The 20,901-nt window shown below is 46.8% G+C and overlaps 10 protein-coding genes and 1 non-coding gene; 5 read left to right on the top strand and 6 right to left on the bottom strand.

Annotated features, from left to right (window-relative positions):
• Positions 1-445: 445 nt before the first annotated feature.
• Positions 446-1,248, top strand: FFUJ_12791 (uncharacterized protein; the record flags this gene model as incomplete). XM_023582439.1 is given in 3 exon segments in its annotated part: positions 446-504; positions 514-1,124; positions 1,220-1,248. Coding segments are annotated over 3 exon segments (699 nt in total).
• Positions 1,249-1,919: 671 nt separating this feature from the next.
• On the bottom strand, positions 1,920-3,287 carry FFUJ_12790 (related to cell wall mannoprotein; the record flags this gene model as incomplete). XM_023582437.1 has 2 exons in its annotated part: positions 1,920-2,663; positions 2,712-3,287. The coding sequence occupies 2 exons, from the start codon at positions 3,285-3,287 to the stop codon at positions 1,920-1,922; spliced, it is 1,320 nt and encodes a 439-aa protein (XP_023434973.1).
• A 1,684-nt stretch (positions 3,288-4,971) lies between these two features.
• FFUJ_12789 (related to methyltransferase) lies at positions 4,972-6,457 on the top strand (the record flags this gene model as incomplete). XM_023582436.1 has 9 exons in its annotated part: positions 4,972-5,034; positions 5,126-5,265; positions 5,320-5,361; positions 5,407-5,473; positions 5,521-5,548; positions 5,602-5,614; positions 5,661-5,750; positions 5,816-6,188; positions 6,224-6,457. The coding sequence occupies 9 exons, from the start codon at positions 4,972-4,974 to the stop codon at positions 6,455-6,457; spliced, it is 1,050 nt and encodes a 349-aa protein (XP_023434972.1).
• A 357-nt stretch (positions 6,458-6,814) lies between these two features.
• On the bottom strand, positions 6,815-7,300 carry FFUJ_12788 (uncharacterized protein; the record flags this gene model as incomplete). The annotated part of the gene is made up of 1 exon (XM_023582435.1): positions 6,815-7,300. One exon carries the CDS (start codon positions 7,298-7,300, stop codon positions 6,815-6,817), a length of 486 nt encoding a protein of 161 aa, XP_023434971.1.
• Positions 7,301-7,902: 602 nt separating this feature from the next.
• FFUJ_12787 (uncharacterized protein) lies at positions 7,903-8,661 on the bottom strand (the record flags this gene model as incomplete). The annotated part of the gene is made up of 1 exon (XM_023582434.1): positions 7,903-8,661. The coding sequence occupies one exon, from the start codon at positions 8,659-8,661 to the stop codon at positions 7,903-7,905; it is 759 nt and encodes a 252-aa protein (XP_023434970.1).
• Positions 8,662-11,823: 3,162 nt separating this feature from the next.
• Positions 11,824-12,168, top strand: FFUJ_12786 (uncharacterized protein; the record flags this gene model as incomplete). The annotated part of the gene is made up of 1 exon (XM_023582433.1): positions 11,824-12,168. The coding sequence occupies one exon, from the start codon at positions 11,824-11,826 to the stop codon at positions 12,166-12,168; it is 345 nt and encodes a 114-aa protein (XP_023434969.1).
• Positions 12,169-12,345: 177 nt separating this feature from the next.
• tRNA lies at positions 12,346-12,417 on the top strand. The gene has a single exon. It is a non-coding gene (tRNA).
• Positions 12,418-12,729: 312 nt separating this feature from the next.
• Positions 12,730-13,257, bottom strand: FFUJ_12785 (uncharacterized protein; the record flags this gene model as incomplete). The annotated part of the gene is made up of 1 exon (XM_023582432.1): positions 12,730-13,257. One exon carries the CDS (start codon positions 13,255-13,257, stop codon positions 12,730-12,732), a length of 528 nt encoding a protein of 175 aa, XP_023435176.1.
• A 3,266-nt stretch (positions 13,258-16,523) lies between these two features.
• On the top strand, positions 16,524-16,973 carry FFUJ_12784 (uncharacterized protein; the record flags this gene model as incomplete). Its single annotated transcript, XM_023582431.1, has 1 exon — positions 16,524-16,973. The coding sequence occupies one exon, from the start codon at positions 16,524-16,526 to the stop codon at positions 16,971-16,973; it is 450 nt and encodes a 149-aa protein (XP_023434968.1).
• Positions 16,974-17,282: 309 nt separating this feature from the next.
• On the bottom strand, positions 17,283-17,849 carry FFUJ_12783 (uncharacterized protein; the record flags this gene model as incomplete). The annotated part of the gene is made up of 1 exon (XM_023582430.1): positions 17,283-17,849. The coding sequence occupies one exon, from the start codon at positions 17,847-17,849 to the stop codon at positions 17,283-17,285; it is 567 nt and encodes a 188-aa protein (XP_023434967.1).
• A 724-nt stretch (positions 17,850-18,573) lies between these two features.
• FFUJ_12782 (related to chitin synthase class IV) lies at positions 18,574-20,873 on the bottom strand (the record flags this gene model as incomplete). XM_023582429.1 has 3 exons in its annotated part: positions 18,574-20,170; positions 20,222-20,763; positions 20,820-20,873. The coding sequence occupies 3 exons, from the start codon at positions 20,871-20,873 to the stop codon at positions 18,574-18,576; spliced, it is 2,193 nt and encodes a 730-aa protein (XP_023434966.1).
• Positions 20,874-20,901: the final 28 nt, after the last annotated feature.

Below are 20,901 nucleotides of genomic sequence, written 5' to 3'. Positions count from 1 at the left end.
GATCATAGAACAATCAGCCGCTGATTATAGACGGCATGAGAAAGAACATTATTTATACGATAACGCAGTTACTCTATCAGCTGTCACTATTTTCGCAATGCTTTGCTGTCAGATCATTTCGCAAAACCGAACGAAGGCCAGACAAACGAACCCAGTAATGATTACGGTAACAATTATACATTGAGGCTTTGTTCTATAGCCAAGTGAATACAATCCAAGACAATGGGGGCGCTCACAGTAACTGTTCGCCCAAGCATTGAATCAAAAAAAGTCATTTTTCTTTGAACAGCGTGGTTTTTGACTCTAGCGGCTGTGTAAGTGCTACCGGTGTAATATGTGCCTTTGTTCTTAGTCTACTTAGTTGAACCGTATCCGCTGTACCTGGAAACTTGTCAACTGTGCATCCCATGTGTTAAGCCCTCAATTTGCTCAGTGAAGCGACATAATGAACAATGAGCTGAAATCAACTTCCGGATGCATGTATAAAATAGTTCAAGACCCACGGTGATACAGCAGTCCAATTCCACACCAAAACACCATCAACACCACAGATAAGTCCCTTTCAAAGATATCTCTGAATCTTTCTACCGCCAAATTTGATAACATAGAACGACTCCAATCTAACAAGTCCGAGTTGCAAAAGGCACTGGCTGAGGTCGAAGCCGCTATTGCGTTTCTCTCGACTGCAGCTGGAGAGAATATAAGGGGCAGCAAGCTTCCAGCTGACTTGAAGTTTTCGAACGAACTCAGTGACGGTAAGCTCCAGCCTCGACCATCCAAGGCATCGGTCCACATTGCTCGAGAAGAGGCCCCTCCTTTTTTCAAGCTTGACCCAAGATTTCAACAGGACAAATGGATTCGTCCCAAGCCCCCGGGTTCCTCTTGTTTCTCAAATGAAATTGTCCAGTGGGCCTATACGCGAATAATAGAAGACGACGAAGGAGTAGAATACCCATTGCTCACCCTTCGGCATCACAAAGCTTCCAAGTGTATTACCGGCAAAGCCTGTGAAACTGGTCACTGGGAGCTCATCTATGATGGCGTTACCACGAGAGTGAAGGGATGCATCGATTTGCAGCTGGCATGCATGCGTACCAAGCATGTCGAGCGAGAAATGAGTAGCTGTAAGTCCAATGTCCAATGACTTCCATGATTACAAGGATCGAATCACTATTCCGCCGTGTAAGCTATTCAATGCGCTCTTGCCTGACTTCAGCAGTGTCACAAGAGCAGGCCACCAAGTGGTAATCTTTCGACTTGTTGAAAGCTGGGAGGATGAGAATTTCAAACGCTGGGCAGATGATGGAGTGTGGATGGACAGCCATGGACGCGTGATTGGAGATATGCATGATCCTGATTGGCTGTGAGGCACGGCCTGTGCGATCGCCTATTGAGCCAGACAGGTAGGGCTAGCGGATCATGTTGGTAGAAATGATAGGCGGGCAATGCAACTAGAAGAACACGAACTTAGTTCTGGCTGTAGATAGGCATGGCTAGACAGGAACTTAAAGACGATTCGTCCAACTTAAAACTACCAAATAAACTATCTTCTCTCGGGCGGATTAAGCTCTCAGCCACAGGTCTCAGCGGCAAATAAACAAACATGTATATAATGATATGTCAGCTGTAGGTGTGTATAGCCATATGGTAACTTGAATTATATATCTCGCGAGAAGTCATGATTATTGCCCTATGAACTGTAAAATACCTCGCCCTGTTTCTTTGTGTTGAGGAAGGGTCAATGGATTTCAAGATGAGTAACTATTCTGGCCACCATTCCAAAGTCCCTACTTCATTATCGGATTAATTCAAAGGAGAAGCATATCATTCGAGATTTGCCTAGTGGTATTCTGAGAGTAAGTTCTTGATTCATTTAATATATATCTACAGCTAAAACCGTATAATGTCTACCTCATCTCTTACTGAATGGCAGCGCGACAGGCAGCCAACTGGGTCTCGCATTGCCCGACGCCTCCCGAAAGCTGACCAGAGTTGGCAGCATCCGCACAAGCATTGTGCTGAATATCGCAAGATCGACCGAGAGCAACACTCTCTCCATTGAATGTGTTACCGTTGACGGAGAAAGGCTTCTCGGCGTTGGAGGAGATGACGGGGGGAGGTGCGCCACCAAGTGTACCAGTGAAGGTCTGGACGTTCACACCCTGAGCATCGCTAGCGGCACCGGTAGCCTTGACACTAGCGCCTGATGTGCGGCTGGGGAGGGGGGTCAAAGTTGCGCTGGCGGCGGTCTTTGACTTGGCTTTGCATCCCTTTCCAGCACCAGCACCAGCACCAGCACCAGCCGTCTTTTCAGCAGCTTTGCCAGTTTTGGTAGCAGCCGGTGCTTCAGCGGTAGCAGTGGCTTTGACAGCATCGGTAGCAGATGCGGCACCAGTAGCGGACGCAGCGCCAGAAGCCGCTCCGTTGACGATTGTAGCAAGATCAGCGACCTCGGTAACAGAGGCGACAGAGAACTTGGCCAGATCAACCAGGTCCGTGGCAAAGATGCCGCCTGTTCCGGTGAATGTTGGCTTAACATCGGCAACGGCAGAGGAGATCTCATCCTCTGTCGCATCCAGAACAAGAAGACCCTGGGAGAAGATGCAGCCCAGGTCGGGCTCTTCCTCATCACAGGAGTTGCCCTTTCCGGTGGTATCGCTAGTCTAGAATTTGTCAGCAGGCTCACTATACAGCTTAAGATATGTACTTACATCTCCCGGTGCGAAAGTTCCACTCAGCAGAGCCAAGTTGGGGTCAGCACCAATACCAGCCAGCTGCTTCGCCAGCTCTAGAGTAACAGCCTTGTTGATAGCACCGGCACCAGTAGAGGCGGCATCTTGATGCTGTGTAAGAGCACCGATCTCGGGGTTGACAGCTGCTTCATCGCACAGCTTGCTGGCAACACCAACACCGGCAGTGTTGCGCTCAATGGCCTGGAAGAGCAGTGCACCAGCCATACCGCGAAGATCGCCAATCGCCTTGGCGTTGGTGAAAGCTTGATCAGCAGTCTCCTGCTTCAGACAGGCAAGGTTGGTGACGCTACCTGCACCCTCCTTTGCAGCGGCATCACCCAAGAGACCAAAGACGGGGTCCTGAATCTCCTTGGGGTTGTTGAGTCTAAGCATCTCACCAGTGATGGTCAAGACAAAGTCGTGGGAGTGCTCCTGGGGAACCTGTCGCTTCTTGATGGATCGAGAGACATGTCGACCAGGAGCAGGGGCGCGAAAGACAGGCGTCGCAGTGGCCAAACCGGCCGAAAGAGTGAGAATGGCGGCAGAGAACTTCATCGTGATAGAGAGAGTAGTATGCAATTAGAAATAGCAAATATGGTAATGAATGACTGTTCCTGCAGCCTGGTAAAGGAATGATAAGTAGAAGAGAAGACAAAAAGCTCACAGAGCGTGGAAACAATAAACAGAGATGAGATTGGATGAAAGCTGGATGAACAAGCACAGACATGAGGGTATCATCGCGCACTTTATACTTTGCAATCGTTTTAATGGCATTCTCAAAAGTCAATCTCTCGCCGTTTTTCCAAACAGATCCTAATACGAAAACGTTCATGCCATTCACCCCTTGGGCGCTTTTAGAAACAGGAAGCAGCTTGATCCGAGAATCCAAACCCGATCTGACAGACGAGACAGATGAGACAGTCTAGCGGGCCGTATAACCGATGAGGTTTTGGCGGCTCCTAATAGTTCGCGGTGATATTGCTGGTGTGTAAGCGAATGGGATGTGAAACGGGGACTGTCAAGATCTGAGACGTGAATGTCAAACGATTGAGTTTGGCAATGTATGGCAGGGATGCAGGGGTTTGAGGTGCGTTACAGATACGTCATCACGTCAGAACCAGCCTGGTGGGTCTAGGCGAAAAGCGGAAACACTTTCATCTCCAGTTGAGTCTGGAAACGTTATGGAAACGCGTCTTATTTCAAGGCATTAGGGTCACAGCGCGTCTGGAATCGGCGTGAAGTGATGCGCCAGGAGACGTTTTCGCGTCTGTTTATCTTATCTTATCTTATCGCATGGGCTGACCTGGTTCTATAAATAGCAATAAATTAGACACTTCATTATGTTTATAATATTTTATTATAAAGGACAATAATACAGTACTCAATCTGGACGAAGAAATTGATTAATATTAGAAGTATTTTAAGTCCTAAATACTTTATCTTAAATGCAGTGCTTCTTATTGAGTACTGCCTAATTCCTAACTCATTGTCTCTAGGGTAGTGCGCAAACCGCACAATGAACACGATCAGTAAGGTAAACGAATGGTCTAAGTTAATAGACAAATGACTTTAAAGACGTTAAGAAGACTTATTGCTTAGGGGTTCTTCAACACCTGTTGGCGAGAGATTGTGACGATGACATGCTTGACGATGAGAAGCACCAGTATTGCTACGTCGGAAAAACTCGGTATGAGCTCCACCCAGCTCGAGTTGATCCTGACTGAAAAGCCACACGCATCATAATGGCTTTCTGTATTATTAAAGAAAATGCTATTGGTTTTCAGTGGATAGATCAATGTACCAAAGAGAGATTACCTATAGTGGTGACCAAAATGATGAAGGATAAGGGAAAGCCCGGGGGATATGAGAGAAGAGAAAAGAGAAAAGAGAAAAGGGGGAAGATGGAGGTCAAAATTTGGAAGGGTTTTTCTTTGCTAAGATGACTGATAATTATTTGGTAGAGTATATCAATCCTAGAATTGTGACTTTATCAAGCCTCTCCTTTGCTAACTTGAGCCTTCTATAGAGTGTCCTGTTCAACTTGATGTTTGACCTTTGTCAAATCAGATCATTTATCCCTGTCACCCCCGGCATTTCAACAACACCCGGCAATGATCCGCAATAAATGCAACATCAATCAGCCGAGACATGTTCTTGTCTACCCCGCAAGCTGTCAAAAATCGCGCTTCGACAAGAACCAACTAGTTTCTTGCGCAACCTCAACGCCAAGTCATACACCATGAGCGACAAAGCCTCGTCCCCGAAGAAGTCACCAAAGTCTCCTTCATCAGGAGCAAGTGAGGTTGTGCTGCATGACGCTGGGCACTGGGCAGCCCTGGCACAGGCATGTTTGAGCAGAGTCAAAAGGGGCTGGGACTGACGCGTTTTTTTAGGATGAGCAGGATGAAGATGCCGACTCTTCACTGGGTGTCGATACAGAGTCGTCGACAGCTTCGATGACATCGAGTATTCTGAACTATAGAACTATCAAGGGACGAACTTATCATTCCGAGAGAGGAAATGCAGAATATTGGTGAGTAATTTATGGAAGGCTGCTTACTGCATAGAGCTAATGCGTGACGTGCAGGGCCTCAAATGATGCTCAACAGAATGAGGCGATGGACATTATGTAAGAGCTACGGGGCTTGTTAAGCTAGGCACTGACACGTTTCAGCCACCATTTTTTGGTTCTCACACTAGATGGCAAACTTCACTTGGCACCGTTGAAGGACGATATCAAAGTAAGTGTTGTGTTGCCGTAAATCTTTAAATTTCTGACGTTTTTAAGTCTGTCCTGGATGTAGGCACTGGAACAGGTATGAAATCGCTACTTTTAAACCAAAGATATACTTATATGGTTGGTGAACAGGAATCTGGGCAATGTAGGTGTGCTGCTTCACGGGGTGATATCTTCGACTGACTGTCTAGTGATTTTGCCGATGAGCATCCCCAAGCCGAAGTGATCGGCACTGACATATCTCCCATCCAACCAAGCTGGGTTCCTCCCAACGTCAAGTTGTAAGTTCTTCAGCGTCACATCGTCTGTACGACAACTCGATCGAGCCGTCAGTTGACAAAAGCAGTGAGATCGAAGACTGCACTCAACCATGGACCTTCTCCCCCGACTCATTCGACTTTATCTACATGAGATACCTCTACGGCTCTATCAGTGACTGGTCAGCTTTGTTCCAAGAGGCCTTTAGATCGTGTAAGCCGGGGGGTTGGGTTGAGAGCTTTGAAGCGTCAGCTATGCTCGAGAGTGATGATGATACTGTTAAGGAGGGTAGTGCGATGAGTGAATGGGGCAAGTTCTTTATTGAAGGTGGAAAGAGACTTGGTAGAACTTTTACCATTCTGGATGATGACTTGCAGAAGAAGGGCATGGAAGACGCAGGGTTCACTGATATTCAGATTCGGAACTTCAAGGCAAGTAATTGCCCAGGACTATCCAGTTCAGTATGCTCTGGGATTGTGGCTAACTGGACCTACAGCTTCCCATCGGTAGCTGGCCCAAAGATCCCAAGATGCAAGAAATTGGAACCTTTGCGTTTGCTGCCATGGATCAAGATCTGGAGGGCTTCGTCTTGTATATGGCGAGTGTCGTGTTGGGATGGTCGCAGGATGAAGTCACGGTTTATTGCTCGCAGCTTCGAAGGGAGTTGAGATCGGGCAAGTATCATCCATACTGTCGGCTGAGGCTTGTCTACGGGAGGAAGCCGGAGTAAGCGCACTCGGATATGTATGTATACGGCATTGGGTTGGAAGCGTTTGTTAGTACATCAGAGGTCGATTGATGCCTGGGTGTCGCAAGCAGAGACGAGACAAGGCGTAAGTTCATTCCAGCTCGTGGCCCAGGTCATGCATCGTTCGCCGCACCGCTTGTCGATACCATTTCGCGCTCATAGCCCTCTCAGTCGCCGAATTATCATAGCAATAAATATAAATCCTCATTTTATCTCACACCTTTGATTAAACTTAAAGTTTATTTAAGGTTTATATTCAGGGGTTTATATTTTACTGCATATATATAGTTTCTTCAACCACTCTGTATTATTCTTTTCCTCCCATCCATTCAGCACAAATCACCTTTCATATTTACCCACCACTTTCATTCTCCGGTCGCATCCAAGCATGTGAATGTACCATAGAGCTCGATGGTGGAGTACTCTTCGTGTCTTGATTCGTGTCGTTCTTATCTGTATCCCCAGAAGTGCCTTGCGACGTTTGTTTCTCTCATGAAGAATCCCTCTTGGTATAGCAGCCCAGCCAATTTCCTCAGACTGTTCGTGGTGCAAGGGAAGTTGGGCCTGTACCTGGTCGTAGAGTCTCTCATCTTCTGCGGAGAGTCTTATCAGCTCTTCGCTTATATGTCCTGCGACAATAATAAAGATCTTACGCCAGCTATTGGTTGAGTTGGCATTCACTATAGCTTCAAGAACACGTCCGAGAATCTCGAGACCCGAAGTGATCAGCACGCTTCCACGGCAGCTTTTGAAGTAGCTCAGTATACGGAACTGGAAGTAGTTCCGAGTGGCGTCAACACCTGCAGAGATGGTACTGTGCTGCATTATGGGCGTTCCGTGTAGGTTGGTTACCAGAATTCAGGGAAGGGATAAACCAGGGTTATCGTATGGGGAGGATATGTCGATATTGAGGAGACCAAAAGAGGACAGTTGATTTCATACTGGGATATATTTCCTGCTTTGGGGATGTTCGCTTATTTCATTCTCCTCCGGGTGATTGACGCTGTGTTTGCTGTAGTCTGGGCTCTTGGGTCTATTTGAGTCTTTGGTGGTTGATCCACCACCAAACTCTTTGGTTCAATAGTCAAGGTTTTATGATCCAATGGTCTACGGGTTCGTGAAGTTGATTTGGGCTAGGCGTCCATAAAGCAAGAATTATTAATAAGACTTAAACTCAGCTTATTTATTCTGCACATGGTATCATAGATATTCATTCAATAGAAGATCCTAAAAATTCGTTTATTCATTCTCATTCTCATATATCATTCCGTAAGTCAATACTAAATCTCTGCTCGGGTAACCATAAAGACGTACAGGGACATGCCTGCTTGAACTGCCCGTCATCTCGCATAATCGCAACAATAAACCAAATCTCGCAAGAAGCTTACAACATGCATCCTTCGGATAGTCATATGCAAAAGGGCTCCTCACTTGAGCAGGTGAATGATGTTGGGGACCACCTCTAGGTCACCTAGATCAATAGGACGACCCTGCCGATCCATCCAGTCACAATCCCCCGAACCAAACACCTTCCAAGCCAAGACTCGACCAGCGAGTCGTTGCTCAGGGCCATTAAAGTCCGGATCGATCGTCCGACTGAGCACTGAAATTGGCTTTGGATCAATTGGTTGATCAAAGACGACTTCGCCTTGCTCGATCATCTTCACAAAGTCGCGATCGGGCATGAACAGCACCACAACATCGCCTGTCTCAACATCTTCTGGATCGTAACTGACATCGCACCGCCAGAAGAGGCACCCCGAGGGGGGAGCTGCGTTGTCATGGATGAGCGTGCGCGTTAGGAGACAGGATTTGCTATTCCATGTATCATCAATGGCACCCTCTTTCATTATCTCATAGATGTAAATTGCTTCCCTGGCGATCTCTGTCTTGATTGACAAAGAGGGGTGCGGGTTCGCTGTCTCACTTGTGTCCTCAAGGGTCTCTTGTAGTAGATTGTCAATGAGAATATCGGGTATCATGGGTTCAAGAGTCATAGATCGTCCGATAGTCGCCGTTGATGCGTCGGAATCTCCAACACTAGCTGTCCAGTAGGAATCATTGGAAGTTTCATAGTCGCTAGAACTAGAATTTGAGGGTGAATGAATGGACTTATTATCTTCGCTCTGGTCACAGGACTCAACTTCATTATTCCACCCCAAGATCCGGTGAATTAGGCTTTGCATTATGATGGAAGATGATGGATGGACTTTGAGTAGTACTGTGGATTGGTGGTGGTGGTAAGTCGTTATCGACACTGAAGTCGTGAGATGGTCGTGATCATCATGGGATACACCCCCTGTACTTATAACCGTTGCTACATACGCTAAAGCCATGTCTACTTGCATAAGTGTTCTGTGATCCCTCTTAATCTACCTAGCTTGGTGCTGGTCGCTCGGCGGTGACATCTCGCTGTCGCTGAACAAAGTCCAGTCCCTGACGACCATAGCAATGGATAGATAGATCATCGGGTGAACAGTGCTGAGATATGCGCCTAGACATAGAAAACATATACATTCAAGTCCGTAAAAGTTCTTCGGATGATCATGTAATCAGGCACTACCATAATCGGGCAGTGACCCCGAACGGTGAACAATGGTTGAGCCAGGCTGGCACGCCTCATGGATCAGGACTAACTTGGCAAAGTTGGTAATTGGCCCTCTCAGTCACAGCGCTCATAATTATCGATAACAGGAATGAATTGATAAATTTGCAACAATAGGCTCTAGTAATGGCGGCATAACACCCTTCATATATCTCCGTCTTTACTCATGCGACTTAAAACTTTGAAGGAGCCAAGCTCCTGGCATCACCCATCAAAGCTACACCATATCCATCAGACTCTCGCCTGCTGACATTATGTCCACAGTGTTATCAAACACCTTGGCTGTCAATTTAATGTAATTAACACACAAAATGAATCCAAAAGATCAAAAGGCAGCATCGGCTGCGTCGCCTGTATCCAACTTGACCAACCCACCAACCATAGAAAGACGGGAGGTTCACGTTTGAGAAAAGGAGAGAAAATAACGCCTTGACATATAATGAGACTACTCGAGAACAATTTTGATGACTGCCAAAGACCGTTCTGGTGAACGACGAAACTGGGAAAGCAATTGCATAGAACCGGTGATGAATGAAACCCTCGTCAACGAGGCATCGCATCATCAACGAACAAAGTCGCAGAGACATTAGGAAAGAATAGGTATTCAAGGCCAAGATCGAGTCCATAATAAAGGAAGTATGTAACGCGTAGCGCTTTTGCGGCCGGCTGTCATTCATGCTCTATCCGTGAGCGAAGTTAGACATCACTGGCGATCAGTCTGTCAGGGTCGTTAGAACAGCACAAATGTCCCTTGAAGTCAATGGTTACTCACCTACGCAAGCAGTTCCGCAAAAACCACAGCAGCGACCTGGAATAACCCAGACTTCCTTTCCTTCCGTGGCGCAAGTCGGGCACCGAACGCCAGGCACTTTGCTGTCGACAAGAACTGTTGAAGGCATCTTGCAAAAGGAGTTATAGATTATCATGCGAGTTGTGAAGTGGAATAGATAAAGTTGAAGATGACGATGCGATCAATCAGGGCTGAGGCTTGGTTTTATCATTCTTTTGCTGTGCCCCTATTTTATGTTTCATATCCCAATACCCTGTGTAATACCCGAAACACCGCTCCGTCCGGTTCCTCCCTGATGATGGCTTGAGACATATCGATCACATGTTATCCAACTGTCTCGGATTCTAGATCGGTATTTGCAGATGCGATGCGAACAGCCCCATGCGGCTGGATACGGAGGGGCCGGCTTACAAAAAGCAACATCTCCAGCTCAGCTCTAGTCAATCCCTTGCATCAACCAGACTGTACTTGGATGGACGGCATACCTCAAATCCCTTGCAGCTGTTAATTGCCTATCTGCGGCCTGGTAGATTCCGCCATCCATTCCCGATCTGTTATTCTCCGATGCCCAGCCTCATCACGGTGAGATCTTGTGTAACCATGCGGTGGGGGTTATCCGACATATGACGTGAGCTCAAGTTCGTAGTAGGTGCATCACGTCAATAAAATGTGCATATTAGGGATATGAGCGTAATCCACCCGTCACGTCTGCACCTGGTTGTAAGGCGCACATCAATATCGAATCACTTGCTCTGTGCTACAGCCCTGCATGGGTGCAGCTGACAGTACATTATGATTTTGTCTCTCATTCCTCATTTTGTACGACGTGACATATCTGATGGATCATGTTTATGGTCAAATTTATGCCTTGTGACCATACTTGCTTTTGGTCTTGATGCGTTTATTGAATGTTCAGCGACTTGTTCACCCTGGGGTCTGCTTGGCATATAAGCCACAACTCAAGGTTCCGAGACACTCCTCCACAGCTTTACCTACTGTCGAGAGAACCCCTACCCTTAGTCTCAGAACTCCGTTACTTGGATACGGGAAATGCTGATGCCGGGCCGGTTGCAGATAATAGTGTCCGCTAGTCAAATCATCAGGAGGCTGGAACTTGCGACTACGGACAACTCAATGACTTGCGCGTAAATTTATACTTTCTGTTTTTCTCATTCTTCGTCTAATAGAACAATGTTTCGATATCCTTTGGTCGGCTTCATGTCGCGACTTTTATACGCTGCCAAAAAGGAAGTGTTCTTAAACTGGCCTGGTCCGGTTACACGAGACGCCACCGACCCAATTCCTCCCTCGATTTACTTAGATGAGGACCCCAAGATTTACAGCACCAGACTGCGGAGAAGATTTATGGCGCAGTGGCTTTTGTTGGCACCCATTCTTGAGTTGGAAGATTGAACTGAGAGGGTAACTGTGATTAGGTTGAGGGGCTAAAAGAGGCTTCAGCCCTCCAGGCCACAATACCATCAATGTCAGGGCCCTTGTTCCGCAATGATCAAAGAAGACTCATCGCTGTCCAACATGTCTTTGTAATTCAGATACTGTAGCGCAGCATTCAATAGGACAGACTTTTCTTTCATTTCGCAGATAGATTTAGTCAATGGTAGCAGGAATGATGCTTCTGGTGATCATTGGGTTAACCCGAAAGTTATTCTTCATTGTTCTCAGGCGTCCCACTAAACATCTGGCCTGTTATAGAACTAAGCGAGCACTTGGCCCGAAAACAATAAATCAGAATAGTGAACATACTCCGCACGCATCAATTAGAAGAACAAGGATCTCTTATAAAGAGTTTTTGAACGTTATGCGGATCTCGACGCTATAACAAGTATATCTTCCCCGAAATTGCGCGCTGTCGGCTTCTTCTCAACTTATCCCGCTACAACTTTCTCTTCCGCTATACCATCACTCTCTCACAGTCGAAAAACATCAGTCAGCATGTCTCGTCAGGAATTATCTTACTTCGACATTATGCCTCAGTGGCAAACATCGGTTCTGTCCCAGCAAGGAACAGGTGTCAGCGAATCTCTAAAGAGCACAAAGATCATCGAGGTCACAGATAAATCTGATGAAGACAGCTGCTGCGAAAACGGCACTCCAGTCATTGACAGAAAGCTTACGGCATCTCGACAAGCACTTAAGGACAAACGTATTACCCAGAGGGAGATGAACAAGCTCGAGGGCCGACTCAACAGAATCACTATTCTTTGTTCCTCGCTGTTTTGTATTAACATTGCGATATCGGGAGTTATTGTTTTTAAATTGATAAAGAGTAGTGATTAAGTTAGGTAATATAGAAATTAATTTAAGTCCCTTAACCCAACAGATATTGCTTGTTTTGCGTGCCTTACTCGACAAAGGTCATATCAGAGAATTGTTATTGCGTGATGGTGATGGTGATTAACCGATGTCAGTATGAATCATGTTCTAGGACCTCTTTTGATATCTGATTACTAAAATCGGCTTCTTGGTCTAGAGGTATGATTCTCGCTTTGGGTGCGAGAGGTCCCGGGTTCAATCCCCGGAGGAGCCCATTTGCTTTTTGTTTTTTCTTGCACTGTGCACCGTGATCGATGTAAGTGACTTTTGGTCAGCGAGAGAGAGCTTGGGAGTATACCTAATTCTTGTTGACGTTCTGAAAGTCAGTTGATACCACTTAGTTAATTGACTTGAGTCTTGGAAACTTCTAGTTTTGGTTGTGAGACGGTCGGAAATGACTGCATTATTTGGCCATATAACTAGTACACATGCTGTAAGGACTGTGAAACTGTCTAACGCTAATGAGATCTAACTTGGGTATATGTCAACTTATACAACCTCTATTGTCCCTTCCCGCTTCAAACATCAAAGTTTAATGCAATACCTCCTACTATCCGATCGCCATCCCCGTCGTTCATTTGGGCTTGTCAACCCAGCTTGCATAGGGTACTGCATTCCGCATCTTGCGCAGAGCCTTGGAACCTTTCGTTTCTCCCTGGATCCAGCGAGTACCTTTTCGTCGTGCAGGTGCCGAAGTTCTGGTGCCTTGTGGCTCGGGCGAAGAAAAGAAAGCGAAGGGGAAGGGGGCGAATGCTGACTCTGGGGGCTGATTGAATGCTTTTTGGCATGCGCAGCAGTCAAAGGGGCTTGGTGGCTGGGCGGTGGGGTGCTGCCACCCGCAGCAAGTTCATCGTCGCTGCTGCAAGGCTGATTGACGTAGCGGCCTTGCAGAGCCTTCTTCACCACGATGAAGTGGTCCAACTCTTTTAAGTGGGCAATGAGTTGCTTGTCAAGTTCGTCGTCGCCCTCAACATGCTCAACAATACCCTCATGAATGGTCAAAGCCATCTCCAACAGGTAGTCCAAACGTTCTGCGCTTGTAGATTCCGCCATCATGTGTGGGGTCTGTGGTTGTGATATTTATGCAAGTGTGGATTGGCTGGGTAGATCGTTAGTCTCAGTTGTGCCTGGCTGGAGTCTGCACTACTTACACTAGGGCAACTGCCAAGGCAGCGGGGATCGTAGGACAGAGACGGGAAGTTCAGCGATGCAAGCAGGGCAATTTCGCTTCAGCAATGGTGTGAAGGAAGTTTGCTTCTAGAACAGATGGAAACACCACGGCTTAAGTATATGGTCCTGAAGCATCGCTGCAGTCTTCCTCGGCGCCTCTAATTCATAACAACAAAGAAGAAGCATCGTTTCTGCAACAGATCCCGGTATGTCGACGAAATCGATGAAGAAATGCGTATTGAATGAGTTACTAGTAGCTTGAAGATCCCTGTCTTTCGGGCTCGCTTCATAAGTGCGGCCAGAGTCGTCTTTGTCCCTGAGATCGGGGTCCCCGTGAACTTCAGGTTCTGTCAGTAAGACTGAGTCACTCCCCGGTCTATTCTCTTAGCTCTGTGTGGTTATGTGTGCTAGAGAAGTGAATTAAAAGGTTACGGAGGGAAGAAATGGGTGAAAAGTGGTTGTGGCGGCCTGGGCGCAGTTGTTGACGTGGTCCTCTTGTGTAGAATATGATATGTTACAGGTGATGAGGACAGCCTGGCATCAAGCGTCATATGTTTAGCCTGAGTTATTATGCAGGCCGACAGTGATGTGAGAGTCTCTTGATACTTCCATGGTCTAATGACGGCTTCAAATATTGCAGGCAAGGTGTAGACTATAGAGCTAGAGATCGATGTAGCCAGGAGATCTTCCTCCCCCATAAACATATCTCAATGGATAGCGCAATTATGCACCATATCTCCTACAACTAGATAAGCAAGACAAACTGGGAAAGAGGAGCAATCAAAATACTATTGTGTACTTTCTTCTTTACAGTGAATACGTTCAATTGAGACAAAAGTTGAAGTAGTGGATAGAAGCGATTAAAATGCAACAGGGACATATCTGCGAAATGCGACGCTAATAGATAATAAAAACAATAGTAAAACGCCACTCTGAGCAAAAGGAAACTTCAGGATATGCAGCGAAACGAAAAAGGCAATCGATGCACGCCTGTAAATAGCTTCATGTCAATGTCTGTGTTACTTTCACATGCAGGGTAAGAGGTTGATTGACGGAAATGTGACTGATAAGAACTGATAAGACCTTGGAAATTGTGAGTGGTTGCAGTGATGGAATAAGCTTAATCCGAAGCCACAACGCCCATCAATTAACGCGACGCGACGCGACAGTGATAACGCCGGGATGGACCCGGCTTCCAACTGGTTTGCACGTCTCTAGACTGACTGACGTCTCTTTTCCAACAGACATGCTCTAACGAAAGGAAACTCCACTCAATCGTGAATTACGATCCAGAACCGGCATCGCGAGATAGATTCCCATTTCAGCCCAGCATCTGCACGAAGCGAGGAGAATGATATCATACACCAGTGTGGAAAATAATTGGGATCATTGACGAGCCCGATGGGCTGCTTGCTTCGGAAAGGTTACTACTCTTTGGACTGTGACAAGACCTAGGATATTTGTTTAAACGCAACCAAAAGCAGGCTCATCTAGAGACTTGGCCCGATATGTAAGATCCTCGGAATCTTATCGCGGTATTTTCGTAATGCACTGATCCATCTCAGCTCATCACCTGAGAACTTTCTACACTGCAGGTAGTATCGACCTGGGGAAGAATGTAATTACTAATTTTTACCAGTCAGCTTAGGACTTTAATAGCCGCTAATCTAGCAAACCGTTTACTTATAGGTGAAAGTAACTATAAATACGTGGTAAAAACCTCTGCCATTGCATGTTGTAACAGGGATTCTTTTTATCTAAACGCTTATCATGAATTAGAATGTAACTAAAAGTCGGGCCGCAAGTTACCACGCCGCACTAATTACTCGGGACTTTAAATAACCAATAAGATAAGATATGCGCCTACAAGGTTTTTGTTCTTATTTTCAGAAGCGGCCGCTATCATCTGGCTCTATTGTCTCCTTCTCTGTCTTTTGGCGCTTTTGTCCTCCCTGCCTCTACTAGTATACAGTCGATTATTGATTTTAAGGTTAAACTTTAGGCTGCTAACACAAGTGATAACTACTACCAAGCCCTGCCCTGCTCTTTGTTTTGTATTGTGTTGTCTATCCTGCCCTGTTCATGTCATTATGATCTTCCTTTGGTTCACTATCTCGGTCCTGTCTCCAGATGATCCGCAGCTGACACTAAGTAAATTATCTTGAAAACAAAGTGCAAAACTATTGAGGGTGCTCAGCCACCACTGTGAGAGAGTCAGAGATGCCCATGCCCAGTCCACTGAGCCATTTGTTAGTAAAAACATCCGATATTCTCAAGAAGGGGAGCTCTGCCGCACCTAATGCTTCCAGGCGCGCTTCAAAAGTTCAAACCTGTGTATAGGATTAAAACGAGTCACCATTGCGTAAAGTGTCCAGTTACATTACTCCACGGCCTAAAATGCCTTAGGCGCCAGAATGGCCTGTAACATGGTTTTGGAACTTTTGAGAGGAAGTCGCTTGCGATAGTCCGAATTGCGGATTCCCTAAATGTGACCCTAACTCGGAATACCCTGGGCTGCCTATTAGTTATCCCGCGCCTCCGTTCCTAGCCCGTAGAAGGAAGGTATTACCAATCAAAATGGCACGTTTCACCTATCTAAACGATGAACGGTCGCGGTAATAACATGGACGTTAAAAGAAAGGGTTTTGCCTTTAAGATTAAGCTTTATGCTGCTGAGTTACCGTGTTGCTCAGTGGAGGCTTTATGCAAGGCTTGCATGCACCTGTGAGGCGCAGCAAAACTATTGCTCGGGCATTTTAACCAGATTTCGCCTCGTATGACATATCGGTAAAACAACCCATGATAATTTAGAGAAATGACTATGGCTCTCAACCTTTCACAACTGCCGGCATAGTCTACCTTCTGAGTTTGGAGTAGTGAATAAGAAACTGAATATACGAGCTTTGTCCTTGGCCAAATCTGGCAGGCGGTTTACAACTGCGGTTCAGAAAAGTCGGCTGACAACTTGGCGATATCCCAGGTATAAATACCAAGAGATCTCGTCTTTCTTCCCCATGAACAAGCTTCCACAGCCACTTCAAGCTTTCATTTCCCTGCAGACTTTACTTGTCCTTGCTGAACTCACACTATCTCTCTCTTATCAACTCCACTGAGAAACAACCCCCGACCCTTCAAACCTCAACACCAAAATGCGCTTCGATATCACTGCAATCATCGCGGCTATGGCCTTGACTGTCTCGGCAGACCGTATGGAGGTCTTTACGAACTGCGCGGCTGGCAGTTGTCATAGCGATGATGGCATCTTTTATACCGACTTTGGTGCCTATCGTGTTAATGCCAATGAAGGGTGCCGAGGAACGTCAGTCCCTGCTATGACAGAGTTCTGTATGGACTGGGGCAACCGACGCGGCCACTTTAGGTTTTCTGGACAAGGCAATAAGCGATGCCTGGTTCAAGACTCCGAAAACAAGGTCGGCTGTGGCAGCGACGGAACAGACTGCTGGAAGACAACTTGGAAAGAGATTGCCTGTTACTGGCGCGAAAGACCCATCCCGGAAGAACAGCTGGCCACTGAGCCTCATTCGACATTTTTCACCAGCACAGTCCCTACTGTCGCCACCACTTTCGCTGGAAACTAAGGAGCAATCGTGCAGGGAAGCCGGTTGTTGATACATCGTGGCTCGTCAAGGGGCTTTGTTCTCTTTATTGCACTTGATGAGTGGAAGCTTGCTTTATTTATGGGATGGGAGATTTTCAAGCAGATAATTGAATATTCTTACAAGACAGACTTTTGGACGAATTTGGGACCTTTATCAGAATCACTAGGAACTTAGCCTCGCCTATTAGAAAAGCTTACTCTTTCTAACAAACACAAATACTGCTGTAACTGCAACAGTCAATTTGTTAATTCTTGAGTTAACCTATAAAATATTGAATTATTGCAAAACTCAAACAACGCTCTCCGTGGCTAGAAGGAAACCGGTGATGAAGCAAACAACAGCTGGTAAATCCACCACTAAAGACCTCGTTAGGTGCATCTCTAACCACAGATCTAACGATGCCGTACTTGAAGCATTAGCATCATTGCGCCGGATCTTGGCCAGCAAATCGATTGCTTTGGGACCAAAAATGAGGAGATGACCGGCCGCAAATAGAGTTCCAGCCAGGTAAGAGACAACGACACTCCGAGCCCCAGTGCCATTCCAAGAGGTAACAGTATTCGCAAATCCGCTTGCCAAACTTAAAGTAAAGCTTCCAAAGACAACTTTAGTTCCCCATGGTCCCCAATTTGTGAACCAAAGGGGTAGCAGCTCATTTGCCTGCACTCGGTATTGAGGGATTGTCCAGCAGGAGAGGAAGGCGTACTCGTCGTAAGCAAATTGTAGGCTGACTATCGATGATATGACTGGTACTAGACGGAGCAGTTTGGTTGGAAGAAGGAGTCCAAAGAGGGTTGAAAGTACGGCAATTGAAACCAAGAGCCATATGATTTGCCGAGATGTTTTGCTGACCATTGTGTCGTGTTAAAGGATGCTTATATCATTAACGGTGGAGCGAAAAGCTCGAGGTCAATTCAGACCGTAAAGTTGCTGGGACTAGGTATAGAAGCAGATATGATATGCGGTACCAAGATAGATTGCACAGTAGCTCTAAGGATATAATCAGCTGGGGACGTGTTCCTAGATATACTTTCTCCTCATCCGAAAACAAGTTGAGGACCCAGTGCTAGTTCTGAGTAAGCTGACATGACCCTAACTGAATAACGCAAATGATGTACGTAGCGCCTTGGACATACAGCACGCTAAGCCTCGTGATAGCGCTAAGATAGAGCTCTTGGGGGGCTGCGGGGTTTGCCATATTTAGAAAATCTGGGCCCTGATTGCTGAGGGTGTATTTCATCAATTGATATGACGCCCCGGCCGTTCACATGGTCCTTATCCAAATGCTGATACGGCATGGAATCAGTGTCAAATATAGCCGCGAAGGTGCCCCCCGATATGTCACCTCAAACGATTCATCTCCAGTTCATTCCAAGGGCCACTTCGTTTGTGACCCATGCACCCAGCTCTGCGTTGGGTCGATGCTCGATTGTTCAAGGGCAAAAGGCATGTCACTGTAAGTCAATTAAGAAAATAAATCAGGATATGTATTACAATTAATTATGTTTATCTAATGTATGTTCTTGATATGTAACTTCTAGTCGTCTTTTTATGCCCAACCCATTATGCAACTCAAATCTTACACTGCTGTAGCAGTCTTCTCCTTAGGCTCAGTCGAGCTGCTATCAGACACAACACCATCCTTCTGTGATGACTTCTCCTCTTCAGAGTCATCAGTGACGACCTTCCTTGTCTTACCCCAGCCAAAGTTGTCCATGTTGACAACAGCATAGAGCATAACAGCGATGTTGAGGAAAGGACCGAGGAAGACAAAGACAGCCAAGCCCAGCAGGAACTGGGCACGCTCAACAAGGTTTCGAGGAAGCCAAGTAGCCATAATTACATAGTATAGAAGAGGGATAATCATTACACCAGCGAAACACATGATTAGCCACCAAGGTTGACTCATGAAAGCGACAATCATACAGCCAATCGATGCAATGACGAACACGTTGAGAGACCAGGTGAGAACGTTGGAGAAGGCAACGATGCGCTCCCACCATTGAGTGTTCCAAGCACAGAAGAGCAGAAGGTCGTTGCTAGTAGCACCAAGAGTCCAGCGACGACGCTGAGAGAGGAAGACGTTCCAAGAGTGAGGGACGTCAGTGTAAGCGCGAGCAAAAAGGGCCTGGCGAGTCTGGGCGTGAGGGAACGTGACGAGCAATTGGCAAATATGGTTACGATCCTCTGAGGCTGTAGCGCGGATACGCTTGAGCATACCGTCCATGTGTTTGGGGAAGTAACCGAAGAGGTCAATGAGAACGAGATCACCACAGGTTTCATCGCAGATCTTGAGAAGTTGGCAGCAGCCAGGGAGACAGGAGACCTTCTTGGTGGCGATGGACTGATGAAGACGACGAAGACCCTGGGCGATGGTGTACTCGGCAGATTGGTAGATGGACCAGAGGTTCCAGTTGCCATCTTTGAAGTCCACAGCGACATAACCGCAGACACCGACAGTGTTGGGATAGTATGACTCCTTGAGAAGCTCAGTGACACAATTGTCCTCAAAGACAGTATCGGCATCCATCCCAATGAGATGATCGACATTATCCATCTTGGCCTCGTTCTCAAGCCAGCTAGTCATGGAATCGAGGAACTCACGCGAGAAGATGGACTCAGGGTTCTGGGCACGGGTGTTGAACTTGTAGAGGAACGATCGAATGACGATGAGACTGTCACGCTTGCCTTGGTTCTGGTCCTTGACGATACAGTAAAAGGGCAGGCCCTTGTAGAAGCCCTTCGAGATCTCAATGTCCATCTGCTGACCGTCCCAAGCAGTATATGCGCCTCGGATCTTCTTCCTCTGTGTCTGGTGAAGGAAGATATCCTCATTGAGGTAGTCGCCAGTGGTCTTTGTCATACCAGGACCACGAACACGGCCATCACAGATGACCATGATGCCCTTCTTGTGATTCTCAAGCCCGGTCTGGTTGACAAGAGAGTCGAGGGACCGAGTGCACTCTTCGAGAGTCTCGTTGTAGCAGGGGATTACGTAGACCATGTTCTCGGGGGATTCGGGCTTGATTTGCTCCTCGGGACTGACCCAGTGGATGAGGGTGAAGGCAGCGATGGAAGCGATCATGATGCAGTTGAGGACGAGGGGGAAGGAGATGAAGGGTAGGTAGATGTAGTAGTATCTGGGCCAGTACCAACTGGCAAATATGAACATGAAGCTGAGATGTGAGTCAGTATGAGCAAGTGGGATGAATGGGAGATGAACTTACTTGACTGCAATCAGACCAGCTGTGAGAACGTACTTTTGAATAGTGACCTTTCTCTTGCCACGCTTCAGCAAGACAGCATTACCGACATCATCCTCAGAAGCAGTCTCGACCTTGGGCTTAGCCTGTTCAGCACCATCACTCTTGAACTCCGGTGTATTATCGCGCTCGGCCGAGGGTTGAGGAACAGGCGTGATCTCATCATCAACAGAAGGAGTAGACGAGTGGCCAGCATCAGAGCGAGAGCCAACAGATGTGTTGTTGCTAATCGAGATAGGAAGGCGAGGAATAGGAGCAATTAGATCGGTGCCCTTTGAGCCAGGGCGGCTAGTCACCGAAGTTCTCTGAGTATCTGGTGTACCGACTGACTCAAAGACCCATGATCTCAAAGACGAAGGCTGCGAAGCGCGGTAACTATCATTTGATGAAGTTTCGTCGGCGAGGTGCGCGGGAATAGGCACGACGGGATATTCAGTGTATGAGACATCTGAATCATTGGAGAGAGCTTTCCCATGGACGATTCGAACATTGGCATGGACTTGGTCCTGTTTCAGACGATGTTAGTCAAAGGGCAGGATGATGTAGTGTAACAGTGACGAACCTTTTGCTTGCCAATGAGGATGGAACGAGGGGGGGTAGTGGTGAGAGAGGTCATTGTTACACCAAAGATGGTATGTACAAGA

Source organism: Fusarium fujikuroi, chromosome FFUJ_chr08 (assembly GCF_900079805.1).
Source record: "Fusarium fujikuroi IMI 58289 draft genome, chromosome FFUJ_chr08".
In the NCBI taxonomy this organism is placed as follows: domain Eukaryota; kingdom Fungi; phylum Ascomycota; class Sordariomycetes; order Hypocreales; family Nectriaceae; genus Fusarium; species Fusarium fujikuroi.
Note: the sequence above shows the minus strand (reverse complement) of the source record. Positions and strands in the feature narration are given on the sequence as shown.